Genomic DNA, 21,137 nt, shown 5'->3' on the forward strand with positions numbered 1-21,137 from the left:
GAAGAGAGGCTCCAATGATCTTCTTCGATCCGATACGGTGCAGACAGTGATGCAGCTGAACTAAACACAATGCACACAAGAGTCTACCAAAATAAGACAGGAAACAACTAGAGACAGACCCAGATTGTAGACACATAAACTTGAATTTTGTGTAAACACAGACATGTGTGTAACAGGGAGACCAGACAACCACAGAGACAGGGCAAAAAGTAGACATGGAGACATGACCAGGGCCAAAGATAAATAATAATGGAAAATTAAATAATGGAAATTAAGGAGAGATCAAAAAGATTACAGACTATGAATTAAGCATGAAACTATAAACTAGACACAAACAAAAGGTAAGTCAACACTGAGACGATCTTTTATCATGGCAACTATTTGCCATCGTGGCAGATGGCCGCCCCTAAGTGAGCCTGGTTCTGCCGGAGGTTTCTTCCTGTTAAAAGGGAGTTTTTCCTTCCCACTGTCGCCAAATTGCTTGCTCACAGGGGGTCATATTATTGTTGGGTTTTTCTCTGTATGCATTATTGTAGGGTCTACCTTACACTATAAAGCGCTTCGAAACAACTGTTGTTGTGATTTGGCGCTGTGTAAATAAAACTGAATTGAACTGAGACAAAGACAGGCACTACAGAGACAGAGAGAAATGACAGACTGGCAAGACTGAAGGAAATGCAAAGTAGCACAGGGATGGACACTGATTTGAGCGGGGAATCAAGGAAAAGGGGAACACTGTTTCTGAACCAAGGAGGGGGGTTAAGGGTACATCTTTCACCATCTTACAATGCTGTGATTGCAGCCATTCCCCAACTCTCTGTGAATGGTACTCATGGCCATTGACTGATGATCATTGGTCAGGGTTTATGACAATTTGCATATTGATGATCATGAAACTGACCTCAACCCATTGTTTGTCAGTGGTGCTAGTTTCTGTCATTTTGCAAATATATTGTTTTTAAGGTCAGGGAATCTCTGCAGTCAGCTGAGACAGAAGAAGTCAATTGGATGAGTGACAAAATTTTTCTCCCACTGAAAGCGCTACATCGAAATGAACAGAATCAACTTTTTGGGAAAGTACCGTAAATCCCGGACTACAGAGCGCACCTGATGAAAAGCCGCAAGCTCTAATTGTAGAAAGAAAACCAATATTGTACTTGTACAGGCCGCACCGGATTTTAAGCCGTATGCGTTTCACTTGTAATATGAGATATTTACACAGAAATATTACAAGTGAGGATTCTTATCGTTTAATTTAATCCGTAAGGCAACATAAACATGGTAACATAAACGTTATGGTAACATACAAAAATACATACTGCAAATGCTTTTTTTCCTCGAACGGCACCTGTAACACGGCTACCTTTAAGTATACGTACGTATCGGTAACACACAAATTACGTTGCTTATGGTTTTTTTACGGAACAGTGCACAAACAACATTACAACGTCTCTTAACAACCGGTAAAAATATATACCATATATATACTACTTATCAATTTTATTGGTCTACTGTTACCAGGCAAAATGTTTTTGGCCACATGAAAAAAAATATGCATTAGCCGCACGTCAGTATAAGCCGCAGTGTTCACAGTGTGGGAAAAAAGTAGCGGCTTATGACCCGAAAACTACGGTAGATTATGCGTTTATAAAAATGCGTTAATAACATACGTTTAGAAAACGTGTTATAAAATATAAACAGTGTTTATAAAATATGAATTTCTCACAAAAGGTTTCACAAAGCACAAGTAATCCTGTCACTCATAAGCCATCTGCAGAGAGTCTGTACACAGGTAGCACCAATTAACCAAAAATTAAGTAATCACTACACTTAATTTTTCCCTTCATAAGAACCATGTGGCCGTTGACAATGTACGAGGTCTCACTCAATTATGCCAATCGACTAAAAAGGGCTAGTGAGCTCCTATGTTAAGAGGTGGCTCGGACTTCCCAAATGCCTCAGCAGCGTTTGACTCTATAGCGACGGGATATTGCCTAACCCTAGCCTGGTAGAGGAGTTTAAATGTGCAAAAGTGAGGCTTGAGATGTCACTCATGGACTCCCGGGACCCATAGTGAGAGGCACTGCTCCCACCCTAGCAATGGGGAAAAAGTGGACCCCAGCCACATCTGTGCTACAGGCCAAATCTGCTCTTTTCCCACAGGGATCGTAACAACTACTCTGTGACCAGACCTCGTCCTTTGGTCTAACTTCCAAAAACTTGCATATGTCATTGAGCTGACGGTACCATTGGAGGAATTGAGGAAGCATTTGAGCGTAAGAAGCTGCGGTATGCCAACTTGGCAGCTAAGGCTGAGGACAGAGGCTGGAGGATCAAGGTGCGTCCGGTGGATGTGGGGTGCAGGGGCTTTGTTGCCAGTACAACAGCAAAACTGCTTAGAGAGATTGGGATCAGAGGGAATTATCTAACACTGGTGAGAGGACCAGTCACTGGCTATAGCTAAAAAGGGCTGACATCACTTGGGCAGCTAAGGCAGTCAGCTAACCGCGAGAGAAAAGAAAATATTCCGCTCTTCTCCCCTCTGCTCTTCTTCCCTTTTCTGGGAGGCAGTGGGGAGGTAGAGCGTACAGCCCGATCCGGCGGGGAGGTGTGGGAAACCAGATCGGGCGCCCCACTTCCGGCTCTCCTCTCTGCTATCTTGTCCCTTTTGTGTTACTTCTCTCTATCAGTATTATTTCTCAGTTGCAGTGAATAGATAGGAGAAAATAAACTGTAGAAAACTAAACAGAAGAAAGAAGAAGAGAAATAACAATTTAACATAAACCAGTGACACACTCCAGGGCCTGATCAACCCTGACAGGGCCTCCTTGATGAGGGTGTCTAGTGATAATGGCCGAAACACTCGATGAATCCAAGGTCCACTACTGACGATGTGTCCCAAATCTTAATATGATAATCTAGATCAGATCTCTAATCCCCCCCCAAAAATGGCAGATTAGCCTGGGTAAAAGACCGAAAGTTGAGGCACACAATGATGTGTGCTGCTGGTAAAGTTTCTGGGCTGCCTTTCCTCATAACAGCCATCCCTCAAGATTCTCGCCATTTAAAGCAATGCATTATCAGGGACTGTAACATCTAGTCCTTTTACTGAATCATTAATCAAATAAAGCATGAATATATGTGAATGCTAGACAGAAAGCACTTAAGCATAGAAGAAAGTGCTTGTGTGAATGCGTGTATGAGTCATGTTAAAGTTCTTTGAATGCTCTGGGAGAGTAGGAGAGCGCTATATAAGAATCAGTCCATTTACCATTTACAAATCATAAAATATGATTGAGATGGGTAACAAACAATTCATTCAAACATTTTATGTATATTCATATATTGTGTCTTTAAATATCTTTAATAAATCATAAATGAAGCTTTGTGACCAGTGAAAAAGAAAACTTAAAATAATTAGAACCCTTTTCTTAAATCATAGTTAAGAGTTCCACATATGCCTATAACAGAGCAGGTATCTTGTTATTTGATCTCACCTCAGTTTAACAGTAACATGCAACACACACTGTATTCACAACCTATTTGAATGAAAAAGGTCATTTGCTCTCTGTTGAATATTATTCAATTGTAAGTTTGAAGTTAAAGTCGAAATTTTACTGAATGAAGGTTTTCACCGTTCAAGCAATAAACAGCAATGAATTCAGTCTCAGCACAAATGAAGATTTAATGTTCAAAAACAGGTCTACAGTATTGATACATCTCTTTAGAAATCAGGAAGTGGTAGGATTACATTGATACATGCGCAGTTAACATTCTGGGAAACAATAGTGCAACTTTTAAAGTATGAAAACAAAGAGAAAGCATCATATTAGTCGATTAAAAAATGCTTGAAGCTAACTGTCGAGAAAAAGCCATTCCCCTCTTTATATTTTGATACTTTTTCATATTCACTTTGTGTTTTGCAAGCGTGTCACAGCATGTCTTTATCCTGTCTTCTTTCTCTCACCCCAACCGGTCGCAGCAGATGGCCCCGCCCCTCCCTGAGCCTGGTTCTGTCGGAGGTTTCTTCCTGTTAAAAGGGAGTTTTTCCTTCCCACTGACACCAAATTGCTTGCTCATAGGGGGTCATATGATTGTTGGGTTTTTCTCTGTATCTATTATTGTACAATTTACTGTGCAATATAAAGCGCCTTGAGGCGACTGTTGTTGTGATTTGGCGGTATATAAATAAAATTGAATTGAATGTAAAAAAATAATGTAACCATTTGACTTTGTGTCACGGCCGGGCGGCCAACACAGGGGAATGGACTCGGGCGCAGACAACACTCCGAGACGCGGAGTGTGAATGTAACGCGATTGTTTATTGCAGCAAACAAGGTGTGACACACAGTGGGGAGTAGTTAATCGCAAAAAACCAAAAACCATGAATTAAGAGCGAGAGGCACTAATATAACCTCTGGAGGAAATTAAAAAACAAATGCTAGAATAAACTATGAACTTCAATGATACTGAGGAGCACAGGTCACTAGAGTTACGCTATGAAAATATTCACAATACTTTCTGTGGAGCGCCAAACACTAACACTATGAAAACAACTCAAACATTTCTATGGCAAGCAATGAACTAGTATATACTAAGATTTAACTAGACAGCGCTAAGAAAGGCACAACAATGTAAACCGTGACCATGAGCTATGAACAAGAATTGTGCTGTGGGAGAGTCCAGTGAATTAGTCTCTTGCCGTCAGGGGCAGCAGCCAGGGAACCCGACACTGGGTATTTTCCAGAGCAGGAACCCTGTACTGCAGGGCAAGGGAGGATTGCAAAGCGGGGCTCCCTGAGCCACTGAAACGAGGAAGACAGGGATTAAAAAGAGCTCCAGGTGTAGATCCAGAGATGGGTAGTAATTAGTAACAGTCTTACGTGGTGCAGGGGGAGGCAAAGGGTCCGGGTGAGGCATGAGTAATGGCCGAAAACACTATTCCATAGCAAGCTGGGCAGTTAGGCAAGCAGGTGCGTGAAATGGAGACGCTATGAGCAGACCAGCGGCTGTATGAAGACAGGTTTATGTCGGTGAGGTCCTGGCATCCGACAGACTACTGAGAACAGAGGAAAACAAGGTTAGTACAGAGTTTAACTATAATGAGGATCTCTGTCTGTGAAGCCTTCACTAACGAGGGTTAGTTGACGTTCTGGCGATGAGTGTTTGAGAGCGCTGGTCGTAAGAGCCTGTAGCCTAATTACTCAGAGTTGTGAGTGATTTCACCCATTGCCTGAAAAAAAATAAGAGAAAATACAGGTTTAAAATATATATGTATGACTTAAAGTTAAAGCAAAGGAACAAAGGAGAGAAACAGAAAGGAACGGGAATAGGTGAGAAAACACAATAGGCTGGAAAACTTCAAAGATGGGAAGTAAAACAAAACATGAGACACAAGGAACTTTCGAAAACTACTAAGAAGAAAAACAAAATGCATAATGTGTATCTTAATCTACATTAATTTCTAAGAGGAAATAAGGGGGGAGTGAAATAAACCACTGCAGAAGGACTCCTGAAAACCTAACACAACTTATTCAGTCAGAATTTTTTACTTGCATTTCATTTTTATAATGTTTAAAAATATGTAGAGTATGATAAAATTGTGAATGTAGATAATGCTGACAAGAGTTACAAGACAAGCAATAACATAACATGGATATTTAACGACATTAATTTGTTATATCTCATCTTCAGCATCTTCACCTGATGAAAACACAGAAAAGAACAGAACATAAGATATCATTTTACATCCATCCATCCATCCATCCTCATCCGCTTTATCCGAGGTCGGGTCGCGGGGGCAGCAGCCTAAGCAGAGAAGCCCAGACCTCCCTCTCCCCAGCCACCTCCTCCAGCTCATCCGGGGGAACACCAAGGCGTTCCCAGGCCAGCCGAGAGATATAATCTCTCCAGCGCGTCCTGGGTCTGCCCCGGGGCCTCCTCCCGGTGGGACATGCCCGGAACACCTCACCCAGGAGGCATCCTTGTCAGATGCCCGAACCACCTCAACTGGCTCCTTTCGATGTGGAGGAGCAGCGGCTCTACTCTGAGCCCCTCCCGGATGGCCGAACTTCTCACCCTATCTCTAAGGGAGAGGCCAGCCACCCTTCGGAGGAAGCTCATTTCTGCCGCTTGTATCCGCGATCTCGTTCTTTCGGTCACTACCCACAGCTCGTGGCCATAGGTGAGGGTCGGGACGTAGATCAACCGGTAAATTGAGAGCTTCGCTTTTACACTCAGCTCCCTCTTCACCACGACGGACCGGTGCAGCGTCCGCATCACTGCAGCCGCAGCACCAATCCGTCTGTCGATCTCCGGCTCCCTTCTCCCATCACTCGCGAACAAGACCCCGAGATACTTAAACTCCTCCACTTGGGGCAGGAACTCATCCCCGACCCGGAGTGGGCACTCCACCCTTTTCCGGCTGAGAACCATGGCCTCAGATTTGGAGGTGCTGATCCTCATTCCCGCTGCTTCACACTCGGCTGCGAACCGTTCCAGTGCGAGCTGGAGGCCCCCACCCGATGAAGCCATCAGAACCACATCATCCGCAAAAAGCAGAGATGAGATTCTGAGGCCACCGAAGTGAAAGCCCTCCGCCACTTGGCTGCGCCTAGAAATCCTGTCCATAAAAATTATGAACAGAATCGGTGATAAAGGGCAGCCCTGGCGGAGCCCATCACCCACCGGAAACGAGTCCGACTTATTGCCGGCAATGCGGACCAAACTCTTACAACGGTTGTATTTTACATTTAATATCAAAACCACCAACAAAAAAAAAAACATGAAATCATTGTTAGACAATGACAATGAGGCGTTTGTGCACGGAAAGTTAGACCATCTCTGAAGTGAGTGAAGTACCAAAGACTTAAAACGCCCTTTGGCCTTTAATCAGAATGACTTAAATAATCTCAAGACCTGTGTGGATGTACAATTCCAAAAAGATATTGGATTAAAAAAACCAAACAAATAAACAAAAAACAAGACAAAACAAAATGCCTGCATAAATGCATATCTAATGCTCCAAACTGTAAATTGAAAAAAAAAAAAGATTTTTTTTTCTCACCTGCGAGATAATCTGGAAAGCCTGTTCCACATGCTGTGAGAAATGAAAACAATCATTATATTGTTATCATATATGATGACAGGCTCAGAAACCAACTGCATCTGATCCAAAATATTTTTCTACTTACGTTCCTTCTTGATTTTGAAGCTCTGCAATGTGGTTCCTTAAACAGAAAAATATACATATATTAAAGAGCGTACTGTAGAACTGATGAGAGGAAAAATGTCTCCTTCTTGTTAACAGAAAGCTTGATTCTCTATAAAATGACTCACTTGTATTTTTTTGCCATGAAAATGCAGAAGATGCCAAAGAGCAGAGCTGTACCAATCCCCACTACAGCAGGAATGATGATGTGATTATAGTTCTCAATACCTGGAAAGAGAGTTTATATTTGTTTGTTTTTTTGCTTCTTTACAATACAGACAACCTCAACATCCAGAATGCATTCAGTTATCTAAACATACTTGTAATAGTGATGTTAACATTTTCTTAACCATGCAAAGTTAAGGTGAAACAACAATTTGGAAGTAAACTACTCACGTTTTACACCGAGTGTGAAAGTTGCAGATGATTTCAGCCCTCCATTAAATGCAGCCGTGCATGTCAGCTCTCTGTTATCATCCGTCTCCTCAGGAATAAATTTCAGGATGGACTGTGTCTCCCAGTTGCCAGAATGAATTCGTCTATGGAACATAATGATCCCTTCTGTCTTCCAGTTCCATGTAAGTGTAGGTACATGGGTTGGACAGGTGTGCATGACTGAACAGATGACAATGTAGGGCTCTCCTTGAGTGGCTGCCATTGGTTGGATCAATGTAGGCGTTGGAGGCTCAGCTGAAAATGAAAAAGGCAGACATAAAGTAAGAGGCAAAGTGATTTAATAGAAAACTGGTATAGATGTTTGAAGTCATGGAAAGTTGGTGACATACTGAGCATGTTCAACTAGACGCAGTCTTCAACAAAGGAGAACTTGTCCTTGGTGGGTTCATTGCCTTCTGTTCGCACTAGTTCAACTCTGAAACAGAAAGGGCCATTGTCATGATTTCTAACAGGAGTTATTTCTAAGGTGCAGTTTTTCTGACCCAGCTCTCCCAAAATCTTTGTTCGGCCCTTAAAGTTGTCCTTAATCAGTGTAGCATCACTATGAAAGATGTTGTTTCCTTTAGTATCTGGTGTTTTGCCTTTATAGTGCCACATCGCTCTGAGTCTGGAGGAGGGCAGGTTTCCTCCAGTATGGGAGAATGAACATGGTACCACAACACAGGATGTAACCAGAGCATCAATGCTTTTTACAACAGTGGCCTTCCATTCATCACTGGACACGGAGCTACAGATGGCTGAAAGAGAATTAAGGGAATGTCACTGAAATAATGACCTCTCTGATATTTCTAATAAAGGTATACAGAGTTTGTAAAACAATTTTACATAAAGAGGTGACTCATTATGTTACCTGCAAAAAGCAGACAAGTTATCATAAACTTTGCTTCATTGTCCATGCTACCCAGGGGTCCTGTAAAACCATGCAGGATTTTTCCATGAAGAAAAATACAAATAAATAAATAAATGCACCAAAATCACTTCAATACATGGAAATTACAACACAGTTTTAGAAATTAGAAAACTTTTTAAATACATTTATATTAAAAACAGGCATAATTAACATTCTCACATGTACTATTATATTGCTGTTTATATTTTGCCTGTACTATTTGTCTCTGAAAGCAGCAAATCTCTCACTTCCCAGGTTCCCTGTATTTCTACCTTTAATGTTTTTGCCATCATAAGAAAGTATCAGGGGTTCCTAAAGTCCCCAATCACCATCTCAGGCTTCATTACAGTGACTTAAAAAAATATAGAAAGAAGCTCATGCCAGAAGTACTGTAAATACTTTGACATCATTCAGTGTCGCGAATTTCTTGGTAAATTACATAGGCTACAATACTGTGCATAAGTGTTGGACCACCGTTCATTTCATTATGTGTTGCTGGGAAAATGGGAAATAAATAGTGGTTTATTGAAATATACAAACAAAACTAGAAATACAATATGTAAAGCAAAAATAGAGTTTTATAATTGCAACAAATTTAACGTCAATATTTGGTATGACCATCTTTATTCTTGAACACAGCCTGAACTCCCTTAGGCAAGCTTTCTTGAAATCTCTTTAAGTACTCCTCAGCAATAGTTCTTCAGCACAATTCACAATAATTTCTTTTGAGTGCTCCAGTAGATTTTCATAATGTACAGGCTGTGATCAGCTGACCTGCTGCTTTTTGTGGATTTATATGCCTGAATTCAAGATGTAAGCCAATGCTTCTTGAGGTGTCCTGGATTTCCATTTTCCACACTGACAGTTTACTTTTTATACTAGACGGCCACTGTGCACCAGTCACACACACCGTTTTTTGTTTTTGTTTTTTTAAACTTTAAATCCACCATAGTAAAGCATACTAACTAGGGCTGCCACAAACGATTATTTTGATAGTCAACAAGTCACTGATTATTTTTGCAATTAGTCGACTAATCAGATCAGCATCCATTGGACGTAAAAGGTGCAGCTTATTGCACCAGCATGCATCTACTCTTATATAATTATATAATCTTATATAATTAGATTACAGCTTGAAGTGTTTAAGGTATGTGCTAACTAAAAATAAAGACAACATGATAGCTTTTTAAACTTTTAATGAAATTTGCAGATTGTCTCGGTGGAGTTTAATAAACTTAGCCGTCTGCCTCTTGCTATATAAAATATAACAGGACACTGGAGTAAATTCTACCATCTCACATTTCTGTTTAATCAGTTTTACCTTTGATGTTTATTCAGCTGTGTGAAAACAATAACTTTAATCTTAGCCAAACCGATTTAGGAACAAATCAAACACTGAAAAAAGCCAAACAATAACATTTTTAAGTTAGCTAAGTGACTTATATATCATGTTTAACCTCCTAAGACCCGAACTCTTCCACGACATGCATTTTTAATTTCACTTTGATATTTGGGCATATTGAGGCCCGATGAATGTAAAAACAAAGAATTACCAGGTTTTTTTTTTTTTTTACCTTATTTTTGTTTTTAAGAAAAATAAGAGCCACATATGAGGATATTCGTTTAAAATTTTGATAGAACAGTAGCAGTATAATGTCCTCGTAAGTGGATATCAGGCCCATGTAGAGCAAAATTGAGTATTTTGGTCTAAATAACCCAAAATGTGATGTCCACATATGTGGACGGCAGGTCCTAGGAGGTTAAACCGAGTAGCGAAAGCCCGTGGGGGGGTCTGAAAATGATGTGCCGGGAGTTCGCTGTTCTCATCGGCTCTAGTGACCCTCGTCTCCGAAAACGTCGGAGCACTTTTGCAAATATGTGATGTCTTGATAAATCGAGCAGATATTTGAAGTTTACACAGCTACATTCTCGCCTGGAAATATCTTAAAAGTTTATTTTGTGACCCAGAAAGAGTAATATTAAAACTAAGTAGCTGCCGCCATTGTTGGAAACTGGAGTTGGCTGGGCCGCACTATGAATTCTGGGATAGGCTGGGTGAAGGATACACCCGACCCATCCTTCAAATCTGGGGAAATGAAGGTCGCATTTGTCGGCTGCATTTGTCGGAGTCTTCGAATTTGGACAGCCTTTGTTGCATTGCGGTCACATAATCGGCCTATAAATGCGGCCTCTGAAGGATTTGGACACAGCTACGATACCGGAGACTGCTTCCTCTTCTTTGGGGTTTAACGGCAGCTGGCATCCTTGTACATGCATTGCTGCCATCTTCTGTTTCAGTCCAGTATTACACTCTTAAATCCTACTACTTATTCCTGCGTCTTTCAGGATCCAGGATCTTACAAAGCTTCAAACGACACGTCGACTATTAAATTAGTCGTCGATGATTTTGATAGTCGAAGTAATCGTGACTAGTTGACTAATCGTGGCAGCCCTACCTGTTTATCCTGCATTACCTGTAGAGTATATTCATTGGACCTTTAAATAACACAGTTAGTCTAGCTCATTTTGCAGCAGGTTTCACAATATAAAAAACATAATGTCATTCAATCTATCAATCAATTTATTTATAAGCGTATTTAAAAACAACACAGGTTGACCAAAGTGCTGTACATAGTTAAAAAAAAAAAAAAAAAATTCTACAGACCTGATCTGATTTAAAAACATGAGGACTTACCTGCAAGCTTTAAATTTCCAGTTTATCAAATCCCACCGAGGAGTCCTTACCTTCAGGGAAACAGAGACAAAACAAAGACATGGACAGGACCGATTAACAACAAAGACAACCTACAATAGAAATACTGATAAACTAAAAGCACAAGCAAGCAGAACTAGTAAACATAACACAAACAACATAATAATGAACAAACAAGACTCAAAACTCTATTAACAACAAACACTGTAAACGACCCAGGGACGCTAGCACACACACAGTTTGTGTGTTTTCGGATGTTTGTTGCACTTGAAATTACCTGCAACTTAAACATCCTTTATGCTCGCTACTCTTTTGTAGCGCTAGCTCAAATTCAAATTTTATTTGTGACATTTACAATAATACACAGTCCGACATGCAGTGAAATGCTTATTGCTGTGCGAGTCCCGAAAAGAATGAACTTCAACAATACCGAAAACAAACAAACAAACAAACAAACAAACAAAACCGACTTTAACCCCTGGCTACGGCACACGGTTTTGCCTTTTTGATCTCCTTTTATGCGACATCCCCTGGTGATTAATAAACAAACAGGACTGCGTATCATGTGTTACTGTTTAGGCTTAAATCGGCTCGCAGTGACGTGAAAAATTCCCTAAACCTTTCTCTCCACTTTATTCCAAACTAAACCTTTTTTCTACAAGCTGCGTGAGAAATTTGATTTGTGAAAATGAAGGAACGGGCTGCTGCCAGTGCTTCATGGCCGGTCCATCAGCCCCAAAGTGCGCCTGTCCACCGGGAAAATGCCCGGTTTGCCAGATTACCAGTCCAGCCCTGCCTTGGTCCGAGCATGGCTAACATGTAGACTGAAAGTGTCGCCTTTCGGCTCAACTCTCGCTTCATCACGACAGACCGCTACTGCTCATGATCGAGGTGGTCACTTTCAACCTCAGCACAAAACTTAAACACAAAGGTACCCCACAGTTCATACTCTGATCTATTCTATTATCATTACAGTGCTGTTTTACCTGCTTATCCTCAGTTGTTTGTCTCTGCAAATCGCTTTGACATCATCTCTGACTCTTTCAGGAGGATTTTCAATCCTTCAAGCTGGAACCACCCACTTCACTGGAATACTAGAAAGAAGGACAGTGTCTTACTAACATACAAAAACATGACCAGGATAAGATGGCGGATACAAAAAAGCCTTCACTGGAAATGGGACAGGGCCGTTTCTAACTTTTTTGAGGCCCTGTGCAAGATTCTGTTTGGCAGCCCCTATTTAACACTACACACGCGGGTTACAACTCTTAACGATGATCTGTGGTGATGCATCAGCGAGTTACACTTTAAGAAGAAAATGAGCTGGATATGTGAATCTAAAATTGAAAGAAATATTTTTCATGTTCATCCAGCTATTCAGTAAATTCAGTGTCCTGCTATTTATAGTTTAATTATTTGATATGAGATGTTTGTTATCCTATTACATAAGTATTCCTCACATATCAATCGGATGCTACACAGTATAATTCTACTGACGACAGGACACAGAGACGAGGACAGACTGAAGACAAAAAGAAGAACTAACATATAACAAGAAATCAAGAGCTATAACTAACAAACTCAGGGTTACTTAAACATAATATACTCAGGAACAAGAAAATAATTAATTTGTGAATTTAAAGACTATTTATTATAAGTACATAAAAAATTCAAAATACTGAGTCAAAGGCATAAAGTATAAACAATGAATTACAATCAATTAGAATGGACAATGGCAGCAAATGAACGGAGGGAAGTACAGAAAGACCAGAGATTATAGAATAAATCAGGAAATTAAGTCAACCTTTACCTAGAGGATTTTATAAAGTCACAGAATCAACAATGTCTAAGAATTTTGGTTTCTTAATTGCAGTTAGAGTGTGATTTAGAGAGTGGCTAGTAAAGATAAGAAGACATACAAAATGTAAAAAGTCATAATTTGCCCCTAATATTCATTAATAAATAGAAACCATCAAAAAACAGGCACAGATTTTTAGAGTCTTAGTTCCTGTTCTGGCAGGGGCTGTCTCTGGTAATGTCAACATGGATGGCAGGAACAGCATCTGGCACATGTTGGTGAAACATCACAGTACACTGGTGCAGCCTTGTCAGCTCTTTGACATGCTGGATAGGAAAAGCTGTTCCAGCCTGCTATGCCACCCGGCCCAATGGAGGGTGGAGTATTTATGGAGAGGCTGCCGAGAGGAATGGCAAATGTCACCAGCCAATGAATCCTAGGGGCAGATATAATTGTATCCATGTGTTTGACCAATTGATAAAAACTGATGGTCAAGTGGTGTGCCCTGACGTAGCACTACGGCTTCTGCATTTTGTAATGATTATAAGTAGTTGTAAGCTGATATATTTTCAGTTATCAGTTATAATATTGTAACTGTATTGTCACGGTCCCTCTGACCTTGGTGGCTGAACCTGCCATTTCTGTTTGTTTCCCTACAGCTCCCTGTCTCTCCCTCCCCTATCTGTGTGTTTGTGTGTGTTTGCCTGTATCCTAGTCTTTGTGCAGCATCGGGGCCTGAGAGGTTCCCTCTTTGAAGACACCCACACCTGCTGATAATGAACCCATCACAAGCGCACTATTTAACCAAATGGCTGGGCTTCAGTCAGCACTGGATTGTCGAGTGACAATAGTCAGTGGTTCTCTGACTGATGCAAGAGGTGAAATTGTTTGATATCTTGTGAAGATGAAGGAAAATAATTGCTGTGATTTGTTGTGCTCAGGAAACCCCGGAGAGTGTTGGAGGGTCCTGTAAGCGATTCTAAATATTTATTTGGGAGCTGTGGAGAATTTGTGTCAGAAACTGATTATTTGCAGCGGGAGCTGAGATTGTCGCCATGGAGCGATTCACGATTCATTGGGAACTGTTTACACTTTGTTGTTTTTTTAAATGTAATTAACCTTACCATTATCATTCAGTAAGTGACTGGGTCCAGTCTTTTGCTACACAACCTGAAAATTATATCTTGTGAGTTGTGACACTTGCACACAGGATGAGCAGAACCAGTTGTTGGTGCCAAAAAGGACCTAGGGAATTATTTTCCCAGACAGAGCAGGAGCTGGGTGGGAAACATCAGCCTGGGAAGGGTAAAAACAAAATAATTTTTACAAAGTACACTTAAATTGCAGCCCAGAACCCTGTGTGTGTGTGTACTGTTCCTTAGTCTGTGTAACAGTGTGTGGCAGGGCGTGGTCTGCAGTGCCACTGCAGGGGAGGCAGACGCTTCCCCTGTATATATATGTATATATATATATATATATATATATATATATATATATATATATATATATATACATATATCCCCACTCGCCCCTGCGGGCCGTCTATCCTTCAAGCTCGGGTCCTCTAACAGAGGCCTGGGAGGTTGAGGGTCCTGCGCAGTATCTTAGCTGTTCCCAGGACTGCGCTCTTCTGGACAGAGATCTCCGATGTTGCTCCTGGGATCTGCTGGAGCCACTTGCCTAGTTTGGGAGTCATCACACCTAGTGCTCCGATTACCACTGGGACCACTGTTACCTTCACGCTCCACATTTTCTCGAGCTCTTCTCTGAGTCCTTGTTATTTCTTGAGCTGTTCCTTCTTCTTGATGTTGCTGTCATTGGGAACCGCTACATCTATCACTACGGCCGTCTTCTTCTGTTTGTCTACCACCACAGGGACCAGGTTTCTTATTATTTGAGTTCTTCCTCAGTTTAACAGTAATATGCAACACACACTGTATTCATATTGTATTTGATCTGAATAAAAAAGGTACTTTACTCACTGTTGAATATTATGTAATTGTAAATTAAATTTAAATTTCACTGAATACTGAAGGTCTTTATTGTTTAAGCAATAAATTCGATCTCAGGACAGATGAAGATTTATTGTTCAAAAATAGGCTTACAGTACTGATACATCTATTTAGAAAACAGGAAGTTGTGGGCTTACATTGCTACATGCTCAGTTAACATTTCTGGCATAAACCAAACATGATAGCGCATCCTTTCAAGCATGAAAACAAAGAGAAAGCATCACGGTAGTTAATGAAAAAGGGTAGAAGCTAATTATTGAAGAAAAAGCTGTTCCTCTCTTCCTTTTTTCTTATAGCTTTTTATATAAAATTTTTGTATTTTTTTTACAATTTTCCTATTATTCATTTATTTTTCCTGAAGCTGATATGCAAATGGGAAGAAGAATGTAACCATTTGAATTTGGTCCCCTTCTTGATTTCATTTCATTGACTGAAAAATAAGAAAATATAGGTTTGAAGTATATATGTGCGATTTTAAGTTCAAGCAAAGGAACAAGATACAGAAACAGAAGGGAACAGGACTATTCTGTTTCTATCCTTTGAACAAGTAGGCTGGAAGCCTTCAAAGATGGGAAGGAAAACAAAACATGGCACACAAGGAACTTTCAAAAACTGAAAAACAACTAAAAAGAAAAACAAAATGCATAATGTGTCTCTAACTCTACATTAGTTTCTAAGACTTTTGAAACTAGGGGGAAGTAAAATCGACCACTTCAAGGAAGACGCCTGCAAACCTAACTCAACTCTTTGTTTGTGTAAAGATATGATAAAATTTTGACTGTAGATAATGCTGAAAAGTAATTAAGTAATAACATAATGAAGTGCATATTAAAACAGCATTCATTTATCTTATCTCACCTTCAGTGTCGTCCCCTGATGAAACCACAGAAAAACAAGAACAGAAAATGAGATATCATTTTAAATTTAATATCAAAACCACCAACAAAAATAAATCTGCCCTGTTGCTTAAAATGACTGTGAGACCATTGAGGCATTTGTGCTCGCAAAGTTAGCAGTGAAGTCAGTGGAGAATCAAAAACTTAAAAGCCTTTAATCAGAAGGACGTGAGTAATTTAGTTAGAAATGAAAGTTTGAAAACGTGTGGATGTACAATTCCAAATATTTTGCATTAAATCCTTTGGTGATCCTCTAATCCTGGTGGTAAATCCTGGTGATCCTCTAATCACATGAGCCAAGGTGTGAAAGGTCCCACACCCGTTTTCACACCTTGGCTCATGTGATTAGAGGATCACCAGGGGGTCCTTTGTCCCTCTTTGGGGGGGATACTCCCACTGGGTTTAAATCTGGGACTCTCGGCCATTTGACCTTAGAACTGAAGAAGCTTCTCGGATGAGAGGTGAAACGTCTTCAAGCAACTTAAAGAAGTCCAGACGCTTTTCTTTGCAAACTCCTTTGACTACGATGACCTGGATGACTGAGAACCTTCACAGACACTCTCTGTTGTCATCCGTCTCCTCAGGAATAAATGTCAGGATGGACTGTGTCTCCCAGTTGCCAGAATGAATTAGTCTATGGAACACAATGATCCCTTCTGTCTTCCAGTTCCATGTAAGTGTTGGTACATGGGTTGGACAGGTGTGCATGACTGAACAGATGACAGCATAGGGCTCTCCTTGAGTGGCTGCCATTGGTTGGATCAATGTAGGTGTTGGAGGCTCAGCTGAAAATGAAAAAGGCAGACATAAAGTAAGAGGCAAAGTGATTTAATGGAAAACTGGTATAGATGTTTGAAGTCATGGAAAGTTGGTGACATACTGAGCATGTTCAACTCGACGCAGTCTTCAACAAAGGAGAACTTGTCCTTGGTGGGGTCATTGTTTTCTGTTCGCACTAGTTCAACTCTGAAACAGAAAGGGCCATTGTCATGATTTCTAACATCAGTTATTTCCAAACTGCAGTTGTTCTGGCCCAGCTCTCCCAACATCTTTGTTCGGTCGTTAAAGCTGTCCGTAATCAGTATAGGATCCTCATGATAGATGTTTTTTTTTTTTTGTCATCTTTTTCATGCCAGATTCCTCTGAGTCTGGATGTAGGCAGGTTTCCTCCAGTATGGGAGAATGAACATGGTACCACAACACAGGATTTAACCAGAGCGTCAATGCTTTTTACAACAGTGGCCTTCCATTCATCACTGGACACGGAGCTAAAGATGACTGAAAGAGAATTAAGGGAATGTCATTTATAAAGGTATAGAGCACTTATAAAACAATTGTAAATAAAAAGCTGGCTCATTACCTGTAAAAAGCAGATAAGTTATCATAAACTTTGTCTCTTTGTCCATGCTTCTTCTTTGTGTAATACACTGAAAAAATAAATAAACTGAACAAATTAGCTGTCAAAAGTGAAGCAAGTTGAAAAATATATTCATATGAAAATCAAATAATTAAGATTTTCATATGTATTACTATATATACTCTCCGTATTTTGTCACTGCCTTGTCATTACCTGTTTTATTTTTCCTTGAAAGCAGCAAATCCGTCACTACCCCCACTAGTTCCTTATCTTTATATATTTAAACTTTTTGCCATTTGGCAAGAAGGTATCAAGGGTTCTTAGAATCTTCAGTGCAGTGACTATAGTATAAAAAAGTATATAAAAAAAAACTTTCACAGACACGCCAGGTCAGAGCTTCAACTCTGACAGTATCCCAGAGGAGCTGTACATGCGTTGACATTATTCAGTATTGTCATATTCTTTCTAAGTTACAAAAGCTACAGTATTGCACAACAGTCTTGAGCCACCCTTCATTTCTTTATAGTTTTCTAGAAAAATGGGAAATAAATGCAAATATTTACTAAATCATGTACAAACACATGGAAATACAATACATATGGCAAAAATAAGTGTTTTTTTGTTTGTTTGTTTGTTTTTTACAATTCTAACAAACTTAAAGTTGATATTTGGTATTAACACCTTTATTCTCCAACATAGCCTGAACTCTCTTATGTAAGCTTTCTTGTTCCTTTCTCATATTTTCAAGACCAATTAAAAAAATTAATCTGGAAGCTTGGAAGCCAAATATTAAGAAAATGAAGGGTGGCTCAAGAATTTTGCATATTACAAAATTCAGCATATAGTGTAATCTGTAATCTAATACACATATAATCATATAAATATATATATAAATATCTTACCCGATTTTGCTGCTGTCCAGCTGATTAATATAGGGCTACGAAACACTTTTGGAGTGTGTCTGAGTCTTTCAGTTTTTCATTTTCAAATCTCCCTCAAAGGGACCACCCACTTACCTCTGACTGCAGACAGAAGCACAACCTTCTAATTGTTTTTTTAAAAATAAAATGTGCTTTTCTTTGTGACATGTTAGTTCATTTCAGTTCTCCACGAACACTTCCTTTATCTCACCACAATAATTTTTACCTTTTTTCTTTTTCCAGTTGAACTAACAACCAGTAAGATGTGATATCTTAATATGATTCCATATTTCTTTCAAAATATTGCTTATTTGTAAAACACCCAAACATCTGTGGAGAATAGATCAGTGTGCCATGGAGCAAAGACTCATTCCTGAGAAGTGTTACCAGAAACTAATAAAGATACCAGCATATTGCACATTACATTAAATATGTAACACATGGATTTTATTTTATATTTTATATATTTACCTTATATGTGTTTTACTGAACTCTAAATTAATAAATAACAATGGGTGGGACAGTTATTGTTAGGATGCCTGGGTCGTTGACCCAGGATTTTGGGGTTTATTATATTATTTATAATTTCTAGTCTTTGGGTTTTTGTTAGAGTTATGTCTTATGGTTTGTCTCTGTGTAATCCTTAGTTGCTGTCTCCCCTGTCCGCTATATCCCCGTATCCAGTCAGTGTCTGTGTCTGCCCTGTTCCCACCTCTGTTCCCTCTGTAGTGCTTGCCTGTGAGTCTGTGTCTGTAAGTTCAGTCTGTGTTACTTCCTGTTTTACTTTGAAGCTCCGGGTCTTATGTGAATGTGTCCTGCTTTGCTTCCTTGTCTCGTTAGTTCTGATTTCTCCCAGCTGTGCCCTCCTTCTGTGTCTCATTCCCCTCGTTACTTCCCAGTGTACTTAAACCCTGTGTTTCTTTGAGTCAGTGTCGCGTCGTCCCCCATGCTGTGTGGGGCTCCCTGTGGTTCCCGTGAGTTTATGTTGTTTCCCAGTTTAGTTTAGTTTGCTTTGCATGCTTGTTTCCCTGTGCCAGCAAATAAAGCTGAGTATTTTGAGTTCATCCCTTGAGTCTGAGTCTGCACTTTGGGTCCACCACTCCTCCTTGCCAGCCTGCCACACAGCCAACCTTAACAGTTATTGGTATGCACTGTTACCCACCACATTAGTTTCAAATCCAGTCACTGGCCAGGGCCTTTGTGTGTACAGGTACATGCCCTCCGTGTACCCATGCGAGTTCTGTGCCTTCCTTCCACAGTCTAAAGACCTGCATGTTAGGCTAATTGGTGATTCTAAAATTGACTTTAGGTGTGAATGTGAGTTCAAATGGCTGTCTGTCTCTCTATGTTAGCCCTCTGATAGACTGGTGAACTGTACAGTTTGCACCCCACCTCTATACCCCAGCTGGGATAGGCCTAAAGTAGATGAGCAGAAGAAAATGGATGGCATAATAATAATAATAATAATAATAATAATATAGTTAAAACTTTTCAGATAATCCAAACTCCAAATGACGCATGACATACCGACGATTTGTCACGTCATAAGGCGTCTCATAGGAACGCGAAAAGTAATCTTCCGTGTTTCCTTATGATACGCTGGAATCCAATAGAATGATGCAATTCATGATGAGAAAGTAAATTAAATGTAAATGTGTAGATTCAGTCCAAACAGTTCTCATGTTTCCGAACGCGCAACATAGAGACGTGCTGGGTGGCCGAAAGCGTAACATACCGATGATTTGTCACATAGCGTAATATGTTACATTTTGGGATGAGAACGTGTTGCCCAGAAACAGACACAAACTCAGTTTAACTTTTCACTTGTTTGGATTCAATTCAATGTCTACTTTAAAGACATATATTGTATTCAACTTGTCTTCCTGCCATTCTGAAATGGCACATTTGAACCAGTGAGCTATTTTTGATTTTAACGGCTTACTGTGTATCCACAGGAAGTGACTGGTTCACTGCGCAAGAGCTAGGCGTGGTTCTGTGTGGGTAAATTCCTAAAATCTGACAAAAGCATAAGGGCAGCTTCTTCCTGTGTTAAAGGAACAGAGTGCATTCAGGTACCTTCGAGGGTGCAATGATATTTTGAAAATGAGCAAGATGAAAATAAAATATCCTGAAATTAACTCAGAGGCAAAGGAGGAACTTGCTTTTTATCAGCTGACATCCATCAGTAAATATATCCAGATACAGTTTGTAGAGTTTCTTCTGCCACTACAAGGCCAACAATTACTTTTCTATGTGATTTTAAAATAAATTTGAAAACATCTGAACTCATTGTAAAATATATTAATATGCTGAATATACATTTTTTTCTCATTTATTGTGTTAAATGCCTGCTTCTGATAAGGCCATCACAAATAAACACTCTATTTCTGCAAGCAAGTGGGGAAATTACTGTGAGCCCAGTGATGCACTGTTGTGTGAAAGCTGAAATTTAAAGTCACTCAGTTATCAAAAAAGACTTCAGCACCCTAACCAAAAAAGGAAGAATGACCTCAAGGTTATTATTTTAAGATAAAACAGCTTTGTATGTCCTGATACACATCAAGCCAAAGAAACAGTGGTATTCATCTATGAAATGGTCCCATATGCTTTATGTGATCAATACATAACCACATAAGTCACATACTCAGAACACTGGAGAACCTGAGTGCACACTCAGAGAAGGACTATAAAGTGGCTCTAAACAAAAATATTTTGTACCTGGTCCTCTAGAAGAAATCTTCTTTCAGTCTTGTAATTTATTTTCATGTTGCCATAAGTATTTATATTACATAAAAAGAAAAGGAACACATAAAACTAAGCCATGAGATTTAAATAAAGCTGTTTTGACTGACTACTAAACACAAGTAGCTCTTTATATTTGATTTG

At 39.7% G+C, this 21,137-nt stretch overlaps 1 protein-coding gene across 6 annotated transcripts in view; it reads right to left on the reverse strand.

Annotated features, from left to right (window-relative positions):
- Positions 1 to 4,303: 4,303 nt before the first annotated feature.
- The window catches only part of LOC109200033 (myelin-associated glycoprotein), a 75,793-nt gene continuing 58,959 nt past the window's right edge, over positions 4,304 to 21,137 (reverse strand). For 3 of the 6 annotated variants that reach the window (XM_025911291.1, XM_025911290.1, XM_025911292.1), the window contains exons 4-10: positions 7,607 to 7,900; positions 7,339 to 7,438; positions 7,194 to 7,229; positions 7,067 to 7,099; positions 5,209 to 5,233; positions 4,884 to 5,056; positions 4,304 to 4,805 (exon numbers count right to left, since the gene is read on the reverse strand). In XM_025911291.1, coding sequence (XP_025767076.1) covers positions 4,691 to 4,805; positions 4,884 to 5,056; positions 5,209 to 5,233; positions 7,067 to 7,099; positions 7,194 to 7,229; positions 7,339 to 7,438; positions 7,607 to 7,900 — 776 coding nt within the window. In that variant the 3' untranslated portion in view covers positions 4,304 to 4,690. The remainder of the gene's footprint in view (positions 4,806 to 4,883; positions 5,057 to 5,208; positions 5,234 to 7,066; positions 7,100 to 7,193; positions 7,230 to 7,338; positions 7,439 to 7,606; positions 7,901 to 21,137) is intronic. The other 3 variants (XM_025911294.1, XM_025911293.1, XM_025911295.1) reach the window with 1 other exon arrangement.

Source organism: Oreochromis niloticus, linkage group LG11 (assembly GCF_001858045.2).
Source record: "Oreochromis niloticus isolate F11D_XX linkage group LG11, O_niloticus_UMD_NMBU, whole genome shotgun sequence".
NCBI lineage: Eukaryota > Metazoa > Chordata > Actinopteri > Cichliformes > Cichlidae > Oreochromis > Oreochromis niloticus.